The sequence below is a fragment of the Biomphalaria glabrata genome, chromosome 10, assembly GCF_947242115.1.
Source record: "Biomphalaria glabrata chromosome 10, xgBioGlab47.1, whole genome shotgun sequence".
Lineage (NCBI taxonomy): Eukaryota > Metazoa > Mollusca > Gastropoda > Planorbidae > Biomphalaria > Biomphalaria glabrata.
The window spans coordinates 38,810,196-38,832,361 of record NC_074720.1 but is presented as its reverse complement, the minus strand read 5'-3'; the positions used below and the strand labels follow the sequence as shown (position 1 = coordinate 38,832,361).

Below are 22,166 nucleotides of genomic sequence, written 5' to 3'. Positions count from 1 at the left end.
TTCTTTAAGTTACTAAAAGAAAGTATCACAACACACAAAAATGGTTTGTTCACATTCAACAGTTTATTCATTTAAAAAAAATTGTCCTTCAACAATAACATCTTCAGTCACACACAGGAAACGCGACAATGTTAATGGCTATGTACAAATGAGAAACATGTGGCTTGGCTATTTTCTTATCATTGGTCTCATAGGACCCATCGGCATCATTCCCATTGGTGGTCCTCCCATTGGCGGGCCCATAGGTCGCATCCCTGAAAGATAAATCATGATTCAGTTGGCTACAATCTTAAGTTTTGAACTTAACAATTGTTATAAAACTCTGGAAGACAAAGTATACAAACTTAAAAACTTTGTGCTTGCTAAGATTTAGAAGAAACTAGTGATCAGTAACAGTTTAATTCATTGAAATTCTATATTTACTATCTAAAAAAGTGCATTAGAAGTTTAAAAAGAATGTAAACAATCTTAGACATTTTTTAAAATATGAATAGCTTTGCAAAATTGTATGCCACTACACAAGTAGAATATACATAGGTCATAAAGAACACATTTAGTATATTTATGCCTAAGACATATTTTAAAAAATATTTTTAAAAAAATGGGATATTAAATGATTTGAAAGCAGATTTGATTGATGAAACTTGTGGAGCAAGTTAAATTAATCAAAGAAGTGATTTCAGGCATTCTCGTTGACGCCATCAAGTAGATCTATTTTTAACTCTGAATCAGACACTGCCATTGCAACTGATGTTGTTTTCTCTATCAGATTTACAGTAGCTTTTAATTAAGACCATTCCTGCCTAACTCTTTCCTAATACCATGAACCAGTTAACATTGAAAGTAGGATGTTAAATTTTACAGGAAGATCTTTTCACCTACAGTAGGATGTCACAGATTAGCAAATATTTGTTACCCTACAGGCCTAAGAGGCATACATCATAACTCAGGCAATACAATGGAAAATTGAACTTGATTTTGCTTTGACAAAATATATAATATGATTAAGCTAGGATATAAAAAGTTTAAAGAAATGAGTAGGGCTGTACATGATTCTTCTTGCAATAAATACACCAAAAAGTACACTGAATATAGAGAAGCTACAGTACTTGTTTTGGATAGGGTATTCAACAACATTTTTGTTTGGTAAGAAAATGACAAAAGCTATCACATTTTGCATCCATGAAGGCCTTAAGTGCTGCTGAATGTGACATACATGCCTATACAACTGAGTCAAATAACAGAAACTTCATCAATCACATTCCAACCAGGCTAGATCTTTTAAGTTGGGGGGGGGGGGGGGGGGGGAGGGGGGAGAGGAGGAGGAGGAGAGGAATTTATAAACCACCAAAGTTTTCTCATTATTAAAGTAAACTCAGAAAAGTGACACTGCTTTAAATGTTACTGTACCTATTCTACCTAATTTTTGTCACTGAACTAAATATAAATGGAACCTTCATATATATCATACCTGGCATCATAGGCCCCATGGGACCTGGGCCCATCATAGGCATCATAGGACCACCAGGGGGGCCTGGCATTGGCCCTCTCATTGGTCCCATTTGTCCAGGCATACCAGGTCCACCCATCATAGGCTTTGGCATATTTGCTGAAAAATAAAAAGGAGTATTTGCATTGATGTCAGCTGTAATCATTATATGCATTGTCACAATTATCTGTTCTACAGACAAGAAGGTAAAAAGCAGGTTTTGCTATTTCCCTTTGTTGAAACAAAAACTGATTTCTAATACAATGGCTGAAAAGTATAAAACTCAATAGCCTGTCTAGGTTGAGTGATTTGAAATTGAGTTCGAAATTTGGAACCATTAAAGCCCAGGAAGTCAAACAATAGAATTACATATAAGCAGATCAGAAAAGTTTAGGCCAGTTCTCTGCTGCAAGCGTGGTTGAGAGGCCAAGTACGCTTGAACTTGGCTTGGCTATTATAAAGGGGGCTCGAGGTTCGACGCCTGACTCGGGCAGAGTTTACTGAGCGCCTAAAGGCAGCACGGAAAACCTTCTCCCAGATACTCCCTTCTCCCCACTGGTCCACAAATGAGATTGGACCATAGCACTCTGAGCATGCAATAAGCATGAAAGTAGCACTATATAAAAGCCATAATTTATTTCATTTATTTTAATAAATCTTTGCTGGAATCCTAACTTTCACACTTTAAAAAATAAGTCAAAGAACATGTTGACGGCTACTGACAACAAAAGGTTCTGGAAACCTACCCAAAAGTGTGAACTGAAGCTCCTTGGAAACAATAATTAATTTTAAATATTCATTACCTAAAAAGTAACTGATTTAAAGATAGTATAAAATGTAAATGCATAAGGGCAATATGGCGTAAATTTAAAAGGATACTGTATTTCTAATCATTAATCCATATTTCATGTGTGAATGACCAAAAAACACTTACGAGCACCAGGTGGTGGAATCATAACACCTCCGGGTCCAGGCATTCCTGGGCCAGTGAATGGATTGGCTGTTATTTTTCCTGCTTGATATGCAGCAGCTAAAGTAGAAGAGACAAAATATTATCCAATACTTTGGTAAAAATACTAAAATAGTTGACATCATGCTATTTATACTCTCAAAGAAACACACAAGTTAAGTATGTATACAACTGTCAAATAAGACTGTCACATAATGTAAAGGAGCTATTGCACTAGTTTATTTTTAGATTGAATATTTGCAGCGCAAGGTCATGGTTGTATGTTGTTGATAGTAATGGCAGGTTTATTTAAAATGATGATGGTTTTTCCGTAAGCTTTAAAAATAGTTAGGATGATGCTAGAAGTAGTATTTAAAGACTTGGATATTCAGTTTTGAGAGAGATCTGCTACTAGAGTAAATGAATTTAAACTGAATAGTTTTGAATAGATAGATCGGGTCTCAAACGAGTCAAACACTTAGTGAGGTTGTGCTCCATGTGCTCCGATAAAATGAACTACGCATTCCAAGAGTTGCGATGACAATGAGGCCAATACGAGGAAAGCGCAAACAGGGACGCCCTGAAATAACTTGGCGCCACACTTTCATGGAGGACCTCAGGACAGTGGACACCAGGTGGGAGGAGGATTCAGACATTGCTAGTGACAGACCTTTGTGGAGACACGTTGCTGCCCAATGCGCCGAACGGCGCGGGAACGCCCAAGTCTAAGTAAGTATTATACTTTTATGTGGTGTGTATATTATTAAAGTGATTCCAAGTTCCAGAATGTAAGCTTTGTATTTCAGTCTTGAGTTTATACTTTAAAGTAGTCTCTTCAGCATCATGATATTGTTGGAGAATTCAGAAATTGTCTAAAGGAGATATCTACACAAAATTATCTATACAAATCAGAAACACATTATCTGATTAACACAATCTCATCCTAACATCATGTAACACATCCTGACACTCAGCCTCAAAAGTATTGAGTCAACGACACATATATATACAATTATAGACACACAATAAATTCATGCATATAAATATGAAAATGTGATGATGTTCAGGTTAAAAAAAAAATTAAAGCTGCAGTAGGAAATAATCAAATTTAATATAGCAATAATGCGTTAATATTACTGGGAAGAGATGGGAACAAAGAAAGCAAAAAAATATTGGCACCACCTCTGGTAGAAAAGCATGCCAAACGAAAAATGACTGGTTCCTCTGCCACCAAAGCCAATGTCACCTTAACCTGTGTTATATGTGGACGAGAATGTCTCTCAAGAATATGGCTTTACAGTGACATCAAAAAGTCCTCTACGAGGTGAACTGAGGTCATCCTACAACTAAATGAGGCCATCAATGTGTAAACTAAGAACATATTTTATTAAATGAGAAAAGAATAATGTTAATGGTAGATCACTAAAAGTTATAAAGTTGTTCATGTAGTCCTACAAATTGCTTCAGAAAAAATGAATATAATTAGTAAGCCTTATTTAAAAGTAGAAGAGAGTGTATGGAAGTTGGGAGTGAGCTAGTAAAAAAAAAATATCAGCATCAAATATTGCTAGTGAGTACTGGTATTAAAAAAATGTCTAAGTATAATTCAGTAAAAAAAACTGTACAAGCCAGTAACGACATTTAAAAGGTGTATAGCTAAGTATTAGTGATCCTGGATTTTCAAATAAATTTAATAACTAAATAAAGAAACAGGTTACATTTGGCATGACACACAACGCTGTTAAATTACCATCTTATCAAAATAAATCCCACTCAACTCCCCCTTTGTAGACACTGCGCCCACCCTTATAAAACTGTAAACCATATCCTCTTTGAATGCCCATTCCTAATCCACCTTAGGCAGACACTACTACTACTACAGCCCAACATAACCAACCAGTACGGCAGTACTGAACAACTGAAGAGAACAGCACACTATATTTCCTTGGCACAGTCTGCAAAAGAGCTCACAGCTCAGCAGCAAAAAGCTGACTAGAAGAAGCCACTGGATTGGTGTATAACTAAATATATTTCAGAAGACCAACTGAAACAATGGAAACTTACTTGTGTCATCAACTAGTTTCTGTACTTGTTCTTCCAACCATTTCTGATAGTATAACCTCACATTCTCTTTGTGTTTGCGACCATTGCAGTGAGTTTTACGGACGGAAGGCTTTATAAAGAAAAAGTTGACAATTATAAGTGTAGTGTTACTTTTTAAACACATATTACATACATAAAAAATAATAAAAAAAAAATATGTTTGTCTAGTGTTAAATGTACTAATCTATACTTAATGACTTATAGTAGTGCGTGGAATTTACTTTTTAACTACTTACAGAGTCATGTGTTAAATAGGTATCGCAGTAATCACAGTAATATCTGAAATTTAAAAAAATCAAATTAATATATATATACTGAACCAAATATGATTGAAAGTTGTTGTTTTTTTTTCAAATTATTATTAAAAGTGGCCAATGGAAAAGTGTACTCTATCTAGTGGTAATGATTATCTTTTAATCAAGAATCTAGAGCTTTAGATTGATCTATTGTCTACTCATGACCATCATTAATGTCATCATTATCGTGATAATGATGCACTGATGGTATCTAATCATCATAATGATCTACTGATGTAGATCTAATGGCTTAGATGGTGTGCATCTTTATGAGTACATCATACAAATAACAATGATACATGTAACATAATACAACTACTTGGACTACTAGACCGGTCAATTGAATCCAGATCTAATACTAAATCTAAAGTAGATATCTAGATCTGTATATCTTGTCTAGTCCTAGACAATTTAGATATGCTTTGTATTCTGTTTCTAGATCTAGCTAGAAGAGTAGATTCTATCATAGATCTAGCATTAGCAAAATATTTAGACTAATTACTTTTCTATTTGTAATTAGATCTCTAGACTAATTACTTTTCCATTAGATTAGTATGCTTTACAATTGAAATTACAAATTACAACATTAAAGTTACAAGCCTTAATGTTTGAGTCTTTATATATATATATATATATATATATATATATATATATATATATATATATATATATATATATATATATATCAGTGATGGGAACAGACTTAAAAAAAAAATATTAGGAAATTTTGTAAACCCCCTCCCCCCCGGCGTTTTTTAACTGGCCTGTCACAACGACTTAAAAAGATGTTGCTGAATTTTATAAAATTATTCTCGAATCGTTTTATTTAATATTTTCTTTAAATAATGTCATATTACATAATAATTACACTGCATAAGCTTTACTGCACACATGCACACAAAATGCACGCAAGTCACTATTGTTTGTACATATAGATGAGAGGAGAAAGCTTTTTGCAGATGCTTTATATCAGGGTCCAGGCAGTCTGAGCATTCTATAATAGATAACTGCTTTACTGGTATTGTAACAACTTCTCTCTCAAACAACTTTAAAGAATAAATGTGTTTGAAAATCAAACATGCTTGAGTTTTAGAAAAGTATGAGCTACACTTCTGTTTGTTTCACTGATTATTACATTTTATACAGGAGAAACTGTTTATTAAACTTTGCACATGAAGTCCACCAAAAATGCTTTGAAAAGCAATTGAGAGAAAGCTGCTGAATCTCTGCTGAGTTCTTAAGCAAGACAAGCAAGAACAAACAGATGAGGAGCAATGCTTAGAGGAAGAGAATGTTAAGCAATAAATCTGTATATATATATATATATTGAGGCTTCCTAAATCCTTATGTGACTCTTTTTCATGCTGATACAAGTTGTTTACAAGAAGTGGATCTCTACCACACTGGGCTTTTAAAGCATTAGTAATGATTAGTTATTAGTTAGATATAGAAAAAACTCACTATATCTATAATCTAGATCTACTTAAATCTAATAATTTGGATCTACATCTCTAGTGACTCTAGATCCAATATAGATCTATTATTATTAGATTTATATTCTATCAGACTTATACTCAGTAACTCACTATACTTCACTATACAGTCATGTAAAGTAGCCATACATCTATAAAATCTATATAGATGGCCGGAAGTGGAAGGTCTATCTTACATTATAATAGTTCTAGATGTCTAAATCTAATCCCATTTGAACTCATGGAAGTCGTCAGGCAGGGTTCAAATTAGAAAAATCTAAGGACCACTGTATAAACAGAGTAAAAATTAATAGCGGCTGGGCAGGGGCATAAAACTCTTTTCTGAACTTTTCAAAAGCTGGCAAGCAGCCATTGAAGTTCTAGTAGTAAGTGTAGTACTCTTGACTCAAGACTGAGACTCTAGTTAACTACTCAGTAGACAGTACTAGAGTAGATCCACTCTCTAAAACTCTAGATTCTAGATACTCTACTGTCTAAGACTAAAGTCATACTCTAAAAAAAAAAAGTCTAAACTCTTAATTAGACTCTTACTCTTAGACTAAGTTAGACTGAGACTGTATTTTATAAGATGAGAGTTGAGAGATACGATTAAGATCATAGTTTAGAGTTAACTTAGAGATCCTAGACCTCTAGTAAATCTAAATATAGCTTCTAGAATACTAGATCTAGAGGAGGTTCTTATATTTTGAACACTCCATCGAATTCTCCTTTCTTGAACAGGTCACTTTTTTTGTTTGTAATTCATTTATTTTTATGTTTGGAGCTAAAAACGACGTTTCGGGACTGCGCATGTCCAATTTTAGATAAGTTACTGTAATTTTGTTATATATATATAATATATATATATATATATATATATAGAGAGAGAGAGAGAGAGGAAATAGACTATAAATACATATTGCAAAAGTGAATCTACTTCTTTTACTACAATCTAAATAATTTTTAAGTAACACAGATATAATTTATTAGCAATTACATAGTGGTGTTCAACAACGGTGCTCACTGTTCAACTGAAGGAGAAAGCCCAAAAACTGCGTTCAAAATAGGAGCATGAAGTGACTATTTATTTTAAAATAAAATCTTGACTATGAGTGGTAATTCAATGAAACACAGCTATTTTTATAGTCCTTTAGTTGAAGAATAAGAATCTGCTTTCAGTTTTTTTGTAAGTTAAACCTTCACCAAATAAAAAAATAAAATAACAAATTGACCTAGTTCCAGAAAGTCGGTGTTCAGTTATAAGAATCTACCATAGATCTATAGACTATAGTAGTACTATTTATATTTATATACTATATTGTTACGAATCTCACTATCCAGGCTCTCTGCAAACTGCACCATACACCACCAACTTAAAGAACTTGACAAGTCAGGGCTCCAAAATAACGTAAAGGTTTAATGTCCATAAATAACAGCCAATACTGTACAATTGGCAGCACGTAGAACAGTACAAATAGCTCTCCGTCGTATCAAGTCTTGCACTGGCCTCTCCGTCTCGTTCCGGGCTTGCACTGGGTTCAACAGTTCGGGACTGACTTCACACACTTGAGCTCGATGTGTCGGACTTGATCACAGACCAAGATCAAGACGCCGGTCGTCTCAACTGTACTTGACAGTACTCCGCACTGAACCGTCGTAATGCTCCGTACAGAACCACACCGTTGAACTGTGCTGTAGTCGACCGTGTTCTGAACTCCTGTCGTGAACCCGCTTCCTGAACCTTCTCTCGTGAACCGTCTTGACTGCGACACCTCCGCTCTTTATATAGGGTCCCTACTGGCCTTATAGAACCGGACAGAACGCCGCTCGACCTTTCTAGGTGGTCAGATGACTACAATTCTCGTGACGCTAATGAGCTCTGTTCACGACGGCGATTCTTCCCGAACCCTCTTGTTGACACTCGTCTCGGCCGATCGTCGTACTCGTCACGGTTGACCGCTCGTCTAGCGCTGGCCTGGGGCGATTTGCGTTGACTGACTACACTCACACCACTACCCCCATCTGTGCCACCACCAGGTTTATATATACTAATTACTATTATATAGATCTAGGCTCTGGCCTAGAGTGAATATTATTATTATTAGTTGAATAGATCTCACTGTCAGATTGATGATCTTAAATCTTAATTATTGAATGTCTAGTCACTAGTCTACTGACAGTCTACTGATATTCATATTGATAACTCATTATGATTATGTATATGAGTATATGATTCATTTTAGATCTAGATCTATATCATATGATTAACTGTGACTGTGTTTACTCAGTTACACTCAGTGTCTCAGTACTGATTTAAAATTCATTGTCTACACGTAACAGTAACACTAGTGTCTACTGTGTCAACAATGACTAGATCTACAATCTACAGTCTACACTTGTCTTATGACTTAATTTACACTAATTTACTCAGATTTACAGTGAATTAAATCAATTTACTCTCACTTCAAATAATCATTTTTTTATATAATTAATAATAACTTCAATCAATCATAATCAATGTCACTAATGATCACTAATGTCAGTATGTCTTCATCAACTCAGTGAGTCAGTCAGTTGACTGACTCAACTGACAACTGTCTTCAGTCTCAGACGAGTGAGTTAACAATCGTATACCGATTAGATCTAAATATCATTTGAACAAGTATACTTACTTAGGCATAGCTAAACGAATTTTAACAAACTACTAGATCTAATCACCTAGTTTAGTCTAGTTTAAATAATTCATTAATTGTTTCCAAACAAAGCAACACAGTCAAATTTAATAGACACTCGACAACATTTGTTCCTCACTTCCGGAAGCTAAATTTCATTTTGGTGTTGATCCGTAACATTAAATTGTCTATGGTGCGCTACATGTTGAAAAACATCTACTAGATCTAATAGTAGTTATAGTCTCGAGTTACATGTACAATTACATTTTTCACTCATTGTTGAACATTTTGAAACAATATATAGAAAACGACAAAAAAAATGTTAGACCTATATAGATCTATTTATAAAGTGCATAACAGCAAAAAAAAACAAACAAATAAAAAAAAACGCAGATGTTGATAAGAGAATCAGTTTATTTCTCCTTATTGCCGTAATAATAGCGGATGTTACTGATTTAGCTCTGTATTTCAATAGACCAGGAAGTTCAGTCACCTCCCCAGCCCAAGACATAAACAGAGAAAAAGTAAGGTCTAGGTCTAGATCTAGAATCTAGGTAGTGATATAGACTAGAAATTTAGATAATTTTATTAGGTCTAGATCTAGACATATATCAGACGACTATATAGATCTATATATTTTGGTATTTCTAGCTCTACAAGTAGATCTATAATCTATAGACTTAATAGACTAAAATAGTCTTTAATAAATGATATAATATTAGGTAGTTCGATAAAAAATTCAAACTCACAATATTCTAATAAAACCTATATGGTTGAATAGGGCTTGAAAAAATATTTCCAACCATACTAAATTTATAATTGTATGACAAGTGGAAGTGGAGATATTAATTTTTATTTGAGAGGGGGAAAGTCTTGATTTTTTAGATCCATGTCATTTCTGTTCACTACCGGAAGTTGAATCAAACTTTGAAATAGGTCAAGAGTATTTTTTTGTTTGTGCTGCCAATTTATCTAATTTTGTGACAAGAATGATCCTCAATTTTTTTCTAATTTTGTTTTGAGTTTCTCTTTATTGCATGTAACATTGAATCAATTTTGAATGTATTGATAGGATTAATAATTATTATTTAAAGAAATATAAGTGTACTCTTAATGAATATATAGTAAAACACTATTTGTAATTGAAAAGTACTTATGATTTATGTTTGATAAAAATTCATTTTGAAAGATTTAAATCTTGAAAGAGAATTTTTTTTTTATTTAAGTGTCTGGTATCTATTCTTTTAAAGTATGAATTAATTATTATGCTGAAAATATTATTTAAAAAATTGAAAAGTAGTGCTTTGATTTTAAGCAATTTTTGAAGAATGAAGTAAATAATTTTTCAATCTATATCAAATCTGCAACACAAGTTAATGAAGAACATAATTAATATTATGAAAAGAATAGATGCATTCTAAATATTAATACCTAATGCATGATTTTATATAAGAAAAATGTCTAGCTTTTCTATTTTATGGGTTGATTATTAATCAAAATAGATTTTTTTTATTGCAACAAATGTTTGTTGTTGTTTTTTTGGAAATAAAATAAGCATATTTACAATCATAACAGACATCAGCAAATCAATCAAATAAAATTAAAATACATTTAAGGAAATGTAAAATATTATCACAATTAAAGAATAATTATAATCTCAGCATCATCCATAATTTTTCTAATAGGCTATGGGTAATCTCACAGATTCTTAGATTATTTGCTGTTGTAAACAATATATTTTCTTTAAGAATAGGCACACCAACATCTTTCAAAGCAGCTTTTATTTCATTTGCCATTTCATTTCTTGCTCATCTGTCCACACTAAATTAATTAATCCATAATAATTTCCCCACATCTTTTTCTTGGTAAACAAAAAGAAAATTTATCTCTTGCTCATCTCTTTTTTAGTGCAATAATAATTTCCCCACATCTTTTTCTTGGTAAACAAAAAGAAAATTTATGTCTTGCTCATTTCTTTTTTAGTGCAAAGATAATGCAAGCGTTGTTGCCATTGACTTTTGTCTTACCATCTAAAAATAGCCATTTTAGCATTTGGTGCTTTTCATGATAATAAATTAAAAAACCTAAGATTCTTTCAGCCCAAGTATTGTGGTGAAGCACATTTTTTTATACATACTAATGGGCCTGATAAATCCCTTTGTAATGAGAAACTCATTAATATGCCCAGTGTAGACTGAGGTATAGTTTGATTTAAAAATTGAGTGGAGTTTACTAACAGTAGAGATATCATGATTTGATAATTAATTTAGAGGACAACTAAAAGCATTAATCTGAGAGTTAAATAGAAACTCTGGTGCATCTAGCAATTTTTAATGCAGTGTAAAGTGTCCTTGATGTTTCACCTAAATGTGAAAAACAAACCTTAGTATTGCCTTTAAAAATGTAATTCAATTTCTTATATTTTTGTATTTAACAATAATAGCTATATAATATTTTAATCAAAAAATCTTAAAATTAATAGTAATAAAATATAATAATAATAATAGTAAAAAAAAATTATAGTGAAATAATAATAACCTAACTAGAGTAGTTGATAATTATATGATGCAAACAAAGCTTAAATTCTATGAACATTACCAATGACTAGTGGTACAAACTTATTTAAAAGATGAATAAGAATTTTTTAAAATTGTATAGATTACATTAAATCATATATTGTATTGAATTGGAATAATTAGAAAATTATTTAACCTTATGTAAAAATAATTAATTTCATATTTAGATTAATCAATTGCTTTTAAAAAGAAATTATTCAAATCATAGATGGTTATAAATAGGGGGCCGATTGAGATGGATTTAAATACGTACTGACAGTGATGGATGTATATATGTTTTAGCAAAGCTCTTGTTTTCATGGATAATTTTGTTTCTGCCAACTTGTCCAAAAATATAGTGTTCAGTGCTGAAAAATGTCAACTATCGATAATTGGTCACATATTTGAGTGAATCGAGAGGACTTCACTCGAAGACGTTTTTCTAATTAAATCTGATTGAAAATATGCTTCTAAGTTATCAATTACGAATCTTTAAGTAATTACCCAGATGAGCCTCTTTTAAAAAGGATGAAACACGGATTATTTCAATTGACAAACATAAAAAAAAAATATGCAGTCATTTGATCTTCATTTTAATAAAAACAAGCCAACAATGGAATAATCGGGACATGCCATTTGAAAATATTAACATTCTAGAGCACATTGAGCACAAATTTTGTACAAAAAAAAATAAAAATGTAATTTTACTATGAAATTCAAAATACCAACGTTTATGGACCTATGCAGGTTTTATATGAAAAATGGAATACTACTTCCGGTGTTTATACGCGGATTTCGAACTCACTAAAATATAAATAAAAAAAAAAAAGATACACTACACTCAACACTGTGACTACACTGTCTACACAGATCTAAAAATAGTAAAATTAAGACTAAAACTTTAAATTAACTTAGATCTAGTAAAACTAAAGTTAAGTATTAAATAATAAAAAAGAAGATCCAAGATACTTAGTTGAGTATCATACTGATACTCATAACTCATCATAGTCATAGACTAAATTCTAAATGATAGACTGATCCTGATCACTGATAGACTCGATAGAGCCTAGAGTTCTGTTGACTGTTAGTGTTATAATGTTCACCACTTAATTTTGAGTGTTGTAGTTAATCTGTTACTGTTATAATTCCTAGAGTATATAATTAATATATTGTGTAGATCTATAATCTATTCTAAGATTATAAATATTGTTATAAACCTGGTGGTGGCACAGATGGAGGTAGTGGTGTGTGTGTAGTCAGCCGACGCAAATCGCCCCAGGCCAGCGCTAGACGAGCGGTCAACCATGACGAGCTACGACGGTCAGCCGAGACGAGTGTCAACATGACGGTTTGGGAAGGATCGCCGCTGTGAACAGAGCTCATGAGCGTCATGAGGAATGTTGTCATGTGGCGAAGCTAGAAACGTCCAGCGACATTCTGTCCGGTTCTAGAAGGCCAGTAGGGACCCTATATAAAGAGCGGAGGTGTCACAGTCAAGACGGTTCACGACAGGGGTTCAGAACACGGTCGACTACAGCACAGTTCAACGGTGTGGTTCTGTACGGAGCATTACGACGGTTCAGTGCGGAGTACTTTCAAGTACTGACTGGAGGAAAAGAAGAAGGCGGCGTTTGCGTAGTCCAACGTGCATTGTGATTCTACCAAGAAATAACTGCAGCCACATGAAGACCAACTGGCGGAGAAGAAGAAGAAGGCGACTTTTGCTGAGTGCAATATGGATGACCATGCGATCACGAGGTCGATACAACCAGATGAAGGCTAACTGGAGGAGAAGAAAACGTTTTCTGAGTTCCACGTGGATGGCGATGAAAGCACGACGGCGAGGCAACCAGGTCAAGGCAAACTGGAGGAGAAGAAGGAAGCGACCATTGCTGACTGCAACATGGATGGCCCCATTAAGCTCAAGACGCAAGCCAACTGCCACCGATCGACCCCCACCTACAGCGATGAAATTTCACAGCCAATGTCATGAGGTTGAATCTGCCCGGGACGGACAGATCTAAGGAGGGGGCAGTGTTATAAACCTGGTGGTGGCACAGATGGGGGTAGTGGTGTGAGTGTAGTCAGTCAACACAAATCGCCCCAGGCCAGCGCTAGACGAGCGGTCAACCGTGACGAGTACGACGATCGGCCGAGACGAGTGTCAACAAGAGGGTTCGGGAAGAATCGCCGTCGTGAACAGAGCTCATTAGCGTCACGAGAATTGTAGTCATCTGACCACCTAGAAAGGTCGAGCGTCGTTCTGTCCGGTTCTATAAGGCCAGTAGGGACCCTATATAAAGAGCGGAGGTGTCGCAGTCAAGACGGTTCACAAGAGAAGGTTCAGGAAGCGGGTTCACGACAGGAGTTCAGAACACGGTCGACTACAGCACAGTTCAACGGTGTGGTTCTGTACGGAGCATTACGACGGTTCAGTGCGGAGTACTGTCAAGTACAGTTGAGACGACCGGCGTCTTGATCTTGGTCTGTGATCGAGTCCGACACATCGAGCCCAAGTGTGTGAAGTCAGTCCTGAACTGTTGAACCCAGTGCAAGCCCAGAACGAGACGGAGAGGCCAGTGCAAGAGTTGATTCGGCAGTACGGTGTTATCGGAGAGATATTTGTAGTCTACGTTTTGCCCATTGTACAGTATTGGCGCAGATTTATTCAACTATTAAAGTGTTAAGTTATTTTGGAGCCCTGAGTTGTCAAGTTCTTTAAGTTGGTGGTGTAAGGTGCAGTTTGCAGAGAGCCTGAATAGTGAGATTCGTAACAATATTATATAATATACTACTAACTATAGTTATAGATCTAGAATCTAGATTATCATTATGTTATGATTATCTAGAGATTCTAGAATCTAGATTTAGAAAATAAATTTAGAACTAGGCTAGTAGTCTAGTACTAAGAAGTAGTAGATCAAGTAGTAGTAGTGTGTTTGTAGTCTCATACTCATACTGACTCACTCATACTATTGAGCAGCCTACTCATAGTTCATAGTCATACTCAAAGACATAGATGATCTTGAGACTCTTAGGTCACTCTAGTCTAGAGTCTAGATTTAGATTCTAGATCTAGATAGTAGATCTAGTAACTATTATTGTTCTAGATAATCTAGGCTCTAGGATTCTAGATCTAATCAATTCTAATCTATACATAGAATAATAGATTTTAGTTTAAGTCTAAGACTAAGTACCGTACTAGAATCTAGATCTACTAAGACTTATTCAAACTTATTGACAAATGACTAGATCTAATATGTCCAAGTCTAAGAGATCTAGACTAGAGTCTAGACTAGTACTAAGTAACTAATGATCTCATCATCTACTAATCAAGTAGATCTAGTGTCAGTGATAATAAATAATACTAGTCTAACCTTTTATATTATCTTATTATGTTTATGTCTTTTAAAATACAGACATTACTTCTAAAAAGAAGATGATTGTGTCCTACTAACTACTAATTGTATCCCTAGGTCTAATCTAGTCATGAATTTTAATCAAAAGCCTTAAATTCTGCAAGTCATTTGTTTTCCGGTTGATTCAGGAAACCCATTCCATGCTCTAACAGCACTAGGTGACATGTAACATGTCATGTTTCATTGTATGTGTGAACTTGGTTTAATCAGGCAACATAAAATAAGTTGAATTTTGTTTTCAGATCTGTTTAAAACATTGTTATGAACATGTGAATTAATTTGAGATCAGAACAGCGGAGGAAGTAACAAATTACAAAATGGAAATGACCGCTGGGACTAACAAATCATTGCCTTCTCAGCGGGTCAATACTGGCAAAAACCAACAAACAACACAGATGCACTATACACCTCACAATATGGCCACAGTGGCTGCAGATGCAGCAGCTTCGGTTCATGCCAGTGCCCATGCTGGGCCAATGAATGATGCCAAAGCCAAAACGGTTTTAAAAGAAGCAGTGGATGCTGTTGTAAACAGTTTCGCAAAGCATACGCATGGCCACGGCAGAGGTAAATATACTAGAATTAATTGAATGGTGTGATCTTTAGTCAAAAGCTGTTATCATATTGTCTCAAATCTAAGCCATGACTGAATGTAATGATAATGTACATTCACACCAGACTCACTCAAAATTTACATGTGAAAAGTTTATATCAGATTGTTTCTATTTAATGATTTGATTGCCAGGGGAACAAAAGAGTTTTTGTGTCTGTTTGTCTTTGCCATCTGTGTCTTGTATCTCTTTTGTGAAGGTAAAATCACAAAATCCTGACCCAAAGGCTGATTTGTTATTTCTAGAATCTTTTAGCCTTTTTATGGATGTTTGTCTATTCCAGCCCCTATTCCATCATGTATCACATATTTCTCTCCTTTTACCCCATTTCTAAGTTTTGCCAGTCAGTATGACTTAATGTTATTTTTTTTTATCATTAATACCTATGTTTCTGTGTTATTGGCCTTGGGGACCAGTAGTTGGAATCCATTTCAACCTACTGTCCACATAGAAATGATAGCATTGGATAAGAAAGTTTGTCAATACTAAAATATTTACTGGGTAAATAAAAGTTAGAAAAAAAAATGTATATTAAAAACCTTTTTTTTTTTCCTTTTTTTTACAAACTGCACAAAATTTATACCAGTATGTTTCATTTGAAAAAGTTAATTAGTACATTAAAAAAATTAATATAAATGAAGGAGCGGTTGCTTTGTACATATAGTACTTATAAATATAGTACTATTGCAATCAAATTAGGCCTATAACATTAAATGTATGTTCTCTTCCAGTCAATGTGGTGGAAGCATTGCAAGAGTTCTGGCAAATGAAACTTGAAAGAGGCGCAGACTTGACCAATGGTGCTCTAGTTGTCTATGAGTCCCAGCCTGCCACTACCCCACCCTTTGTATGTTATGTTAGCTTGCCTGGCGGCAGTTGTTTTGGAAGTTTCCAGGTAATATATGTCTAAATTATAATTTAATTTTTTAGCATGCTATTGTGGAATAATTGAGACATTCAAGTCTCTTTCATATCATCAGTACATTTTAAGTTGATGAAATTCACATCTTATTACATCATAACTTCATGGAACTGTGATATAATATAGGTCAAACTTAGACCTGTTCTTTCTCTTCCCTAATAATGTTCCTTCAGAAAAGTCTTTGTGAGCCCTTGGTGATCTCATTGTATAGCCCTTCTATCTTACCTTCACATGACAGTGGTCATAATGTTTTCATGGGGCCAATCATCTTTGTGATCCTGTTTCAGATTTCTGAGTTTGTAACAAGGTCTTTGTATGTGATCCGTAGGATCTTCTGTAACATCTTAATTCTATGGCTTGGATCTTCCTATTTAACTCTACATTTAGAATCCAAGATTTGCATGCATTGGAATGTTGTCATGACCAAGGAGTGTATCTTTCTGATTTTTTTGTGCTGAGGTCCATGCTTTTGTCTTTTCCAATTGTCTTGAGATTTCCAGGTGCTGCTGTCAACTGTTCAATTCTGGTCAGAAATTCAGGTCTGGTTTCTTCATCTGAGACAATAGCTCTGAAAATGCCATCAGTTTTTCACCTCCAATCCTGATGTCCATGGTAAAATGCTGTACACTGTCATTTTTTTTTCTTCATTTATTTGCATGCAATTAATGTTGTTAATTCTTTCTTTTTATTTAGATCTGTAACACTAAAGCTGAAGCCAGGCGGAGTGCAGCCAAGATAGCTTTGATGAATTCAGTTTTTAATGAGCATCCCTCCAGAAAAATTACAGATGAATTTATTGAGAAGGCCATTGCAGATGCTGTGACTTCATTTCAGGTGAGACCAAGATGAATGTGATTATTGTTCATGTTAAGCGTAAAATAATGTCTCATAAATATTCATTGACTAAATATATTTTGGCAATATTATTTTTTTTTTACAGATCATTTTTAAATTTTTTGAATCTTACATTAACCTCGGCCTGTTGAAATGCTTTCTTGCTTCAGCTTTTTTTTATCCATGTTTTCCTTAGTCTCTCTTACTTTCTTTTACCTTCTTTTTGAGAGAGAAGATTTACATTGTTCTTTTTTTTTTAGCTTTTTTGTTTGACTTTTTGTTGGGCTAGAAGATTCTAAATATTTATCACAGGCTCTTGTTTTGGAAATCTTCATGTGTATATCATTTATTCCAACTTTCAATCTCATCATTAAAAAAAAAAGTTTTCTTCAATGCTTTAAAATGTTTTTGATTATTTATTTTTTTATTTACACTTAGGGCACGACATCAGATGCAGAGAATCCAAGCACAGGAATAGGTGCCTTTAAGTTTATGCTGGAAGCCAATCGTGGGAGATCCATGCTAGAGTTCCAGGAACTCATGACAGTATTCCAACTTTTACACTGGAATGGGAGCCTGAAGGCCATGCGAGAAAGGAACTGTTCACGCCAGGAAGTGCTTGCCCATTATTCTCACAGGGCCCTTGATGATGACATGAGATCTCAGATGGCGTTAGACTGGATAGCCAGAGAACAGGAGTCCCCAGACATAATTGCTAATGAGCTGGAAGTGGCAGAAAAAGATCTGGAGGGTGCCAGGCTAGCTGGACGGGAGCTTCGCTTTTATAAAGAGAAAAGGGATATTCTGGTTCTAGCATTGAGTCAGATAAGTCCCAATGGTGAAACTATTGCCTAATAAGTTTGCCTCTAGTATTTGTTTCAAATCTGAAGAACTACATTTGTTATTGGTTGTGGCCAGTTGAAGCAGCTGTTTATTTATGCAAGTTTCTTGTTAAACTTGAGTTCATTTCATTATTCATACCTTTTTAAAATCATAAGGATGTTGTATTAATGGTTGTTCATCATGTGTTACATAAAAACTTAAAGGGAATCTCTTATTCACAATTACTGAAATTTTGTTATTTAAACTACATCACAGTAGATCATTATTGTAATGTAATATATGGAGATAAGTTCCAACAGAGAGGTCACACTTTAATTGTAAATTAAACCCTGATTAAAGGATGCTTTCAGCACACCCGACTCTTTAAAATAGCTACAATTAAATGACTGGGTAGAAAAATGTACAGCTGCATAAAAGTTGATCACTGACAATGTCAAAGACATTTCTGTCGTCTATATCAAAATTCTGATATAGACTCATTGTTGGGCCATTCAAAAAACAAACAAACGAAGAGATGGTAGACTCTAAAGTACATGTGAGGTTAACTTAAAGATGACCAGTTATCCAAAGTGTTAATGTTCTACTGTGGTTTAACCATTTATTTTCACCTGAGAGTATTCATATCCATAACAATGATAAATCAAACTCAAAGTTGTACACATGTGATCATTAATTTTGTTTTGTATATTTTCTATATGTTATGTAGACTAGATGCTTATATAATGGCAAATACTGAAAATCAATTGTGTGATATTATATCAAATATTAGCTCATAAATAATTACAGTTAGTGTTAAAAAAAACAACAACTTTCCCTAAGAACAATTATAAAAAATCAGTTTGTTCTTTAGAAAGTGTTAATTGTAGTTAAACAATAAATAGCACTATAATAATTCCTTTTTTGAATAAGAAGATTACAGGTTAATCTTTATATTAATTAGAACATTTTTTTAAAAATGTTTATGCAATTGTGTTTGCTATTTAATTGTATTAATTCTTATAAATTGTGTCCTGAACTGTATATAACAATATGGTATTATAATGACCTATGATTGCCTGTTTGAGATTCACTAAATGAATTATTTTAATCCTATATATTTTAAACAATAATTGTTACACCTACTAGCCTTTTAAAATACAATACAAATTTTTTTAAATGAACAGAAACAAATTTTTGAAACATTCATTTTGTACTTTTTAATCTCTTCACTACTTTCAGCACTCATGGATTTATGTTTAATTTTTTCATGTTGTTGAGAATGTATCTAATATTTTACAAAAAAAAATATTTTCTAAAGCACTAACTTCAAATAGTGGCAGAATCTTTTATGGCATGTTATTAATTTAACAGTTTAAAGAGAAATGCATTAAGGAAAAATAAATAAAACAACATTTTATAGTTTCAATTTGATAGATTTTGAGATATTCTGGTTGTGACCTAAATGTATTTATGTATTTCTGTTTAAAAGCAGATTTCAATGTTTTGTGTGTTTCAGAAACTTTTTCCCACCTGACAGTTTGTATCTTCTTTATCTACCAATAAATATATATATATATATTGGCTAGGCCATTCTTAAGTAGTGAAAACATTCTTTTCTACCATGGCTTTTACCTTCAATATTACCTCTCCCTTACCTCTATTGATGGGCTATTTTTTGTAACTGCTGATTTTTTTTTCACTATCTTAACATTCTTGTCTTAGGCTACATTCTGAGAAATATGAAGGATTGTTTTTATAATTGTCTCCTATTTACTTCCATTATGACTATTTTACAAGCAGAAGATTTTATATTGTTTAATATAAAAGCAAAGGATCAAAGCATACTTTCAGGTTGTGTTTTGAGTTTGAAATAGTTTTTTGTTTTTATTTTGTGCACAGTTAAATTAGAAAGTCTGTGCACTCTGAATCTGTTGTTGTATTGAACATGATTCTATGGGGCAGATGATGTTAAGGTCATCTGTTTCTACAAGCAGTGTGTCATATTGCCAGCACAACGACCAACCGCCTTTACTTTCCCCAACTAAAGTCAGGTACCCATTAGAGTTGGGTGAACTCAGGGGTGCCCTGAAAATCCCAAAATTCAAAATCCCAGTCTTCACCAAGATTTGAACCTAGGACCACAGGTTCGAAAGCCAAGTGCTTAACCACTCTGACACCACGCCCCCATTGAACATGAATGAAATAGTGAAACCATATGAAATTCTCTGTATCACTTGAATTATTTTGTTTATTATTTATTTTTAGAACAAAACTTGTTTTACCACACAAATACTTGTCAATATTATTGTTTTAAACATTTTATATGCCTTTTAATATTTTAAATATACAAAATCTTTAAAAATGAGAATTGTTTTTTTTTCTAAAGCTTGGTCATGTATTGACCAGGGTGTGCCAGACTAAAGTATGCTGAGAATGATAATGTTTTGACATATTTTGAAAATTATCACCAGAATTCAAGTTGATTCCATCAAGAACGTGATAGCCATAGTGGATGTGCCATATGATAATAGTTTTTGAACTATCTTCACATCCCTGTATCTGACACTGCTCACTGTTAACCCATGCAGTCTTGTAAGAGTTTTAGGCTAGGACATAATCGTTTTCATTTTAAATGTGTGATGTCTAAAACGTAAGGATTAAGCAACACTTTTTAATATCTATTTGATAAAGATATATGTATGTTGATAGCCATACTTAAAGCTATTAACCAAGATCAACAACACTCTTTGAAACAATGTTTTTAATGCAAGTGAGTTGAATTTAACAAGTTTTTAATGTAATGTCACATTTGAAATCTACTATTTCTTTGTCTTAATATATGTTGATATGTTATAATATAAGCTACATATATGTATTTTTTTTTCTTCTTTAGAATTTTGACATTTTTAATAAGGATTGTGACTATTTCAATTTATCTGCCTTACATTTTTTGTTCTTTTTATATGCACCTCAAGTGTTGTGACAAATGATTTTCTTTTAATAAATAAATACATTTTATATAAATATATTCTCTATATAATTTAAGATAAGTAAAAGAAATTGCTGACTTTCTGAGTTTTCTGTTTTTGTTATGATGTTTTAATGAGTGTGTTATCAACAGAAGACAATACCAATATTAGTCTAATTGGTATATCAGAGATGAACTGAATATATGCCTCCAGCATAACCATTGCCCCACACAGGTTTTTTATTTTTAAAGGATTCTATGCTTTTAAAAATAAAAATTCTTTGGTACTTCTAGACTTGTTACTTTTCAATGTGGAAAAAAAAAAATTTAGTATGAAATTAAATTTGAAGATGAATCCTGTGTAGTATTTGATTTGAATGACTGTTTATTATTTTTCATTAACACTGTTCCAATTGGAGTGGAAGTCAGTGGTTTAACAGCTACAGTCTGTTAATTCTTATAAAGATTTCATTCTTTATGGATCTGATGGCTCTTGACAAGAGTGCAGGTTTCTAGTCATTATTTTGACCATATGTCAATAATAAACCTTGACTTGAAAAGCAATACATCTTAGAACTCATACCTAAACTCAATAAGACTTTAATACTGAGGAGTAGGGGCTATGCATTTCAGCTTAACATATAAAAAGCATACAACTTCATTACATTAAAATAACAATGCTTAAACCTACAATTTTTAAAAAATTTAATGAATGAAATTCCTGACCAGGTAAATCGTTTGGAGATTGGAATGTTCTTGGGTTAGGACAGAGACAAATATATTAGAGGTACTTTAGCTATTAGACCATGGACATAGATAAGTCAATGTACTAGACATTGATCAAAACTTTGGTTATTTCCATTGTTCAACAAATTCATCGGCACATAAATTTATTGTCTAAAGGATTGCAAACGTAAACATAAATCTAGTCTCATTATTATTTATAGACAACTTTTGTTGAGTCAATGTGGATTATACAATATTTCAAACTTCGGGGGTTTAGATATTTTATGTATATAATCTACATTTAGATTAGTAAAAAGAAAAAAAAATC

General features: G+C 33.4%; 2 protein-coding genes across 2 annotated transcripts; one reads left to right on the top strand and one right to left on the bottom strand.

Annotated features, from left to right (window-relative positions):
• Window positions 1-41: 41 nt before the first annotated feature.
• LOC106068170 (U1 small nuclear ribonucleoprotein C-like) lies at window positions 42-9,144 on the bottom strand. The gene is made up of 6 exons (XM_056044168.1): window positions 8,982-9,144; window positions 4,778-4,820; window positions 4,503-4,611; window positions 2,424-2,519; window positions 1,472-1,609; window positions 42-254 (listed from the first exon to the last, which is right to left on the bottom strand). The coding sequence occupies exons 1-6, from the start codon at window positions 8,987-8,989 to the stop codon at window positions 169-171; spliced, it is 480 nt and encodes a 159-aa protein (XP_055900143.1). The 5' UTR covers window positions 8,990-9,144; the 3' UTR covers window positions 42-168.
• Window positions 9,145-9,422: 278 nt separating this feature from the next.
• LOC106051054 (protein limb expression 1 homolog) lies at window positions 9,423-21,214 on the top strand. Its single transcript, XM_056044167.1, has 5 exons — window positions 9,423-9,505; window positions 15,198-15,522; window positions 16,298-16,461; window positions 17,182-17,322; window positions 17,761-21,214. Exons 2-5 carry the CDS (start codon window positions 15,273-15,275, stop codon window positions 18,175-18,177), a joined length of 972 nt encoding a protein of 323 aa, XP_055900142.1. The 5' UTR covers window positions 9,423-9,505; window positions 15,198-15,272; the 3' UTR covers window positions 18,178-21,214.
• The last annotated feature ends 952 nt before the right edge of the window (window positions 21,215-22,166 follow it).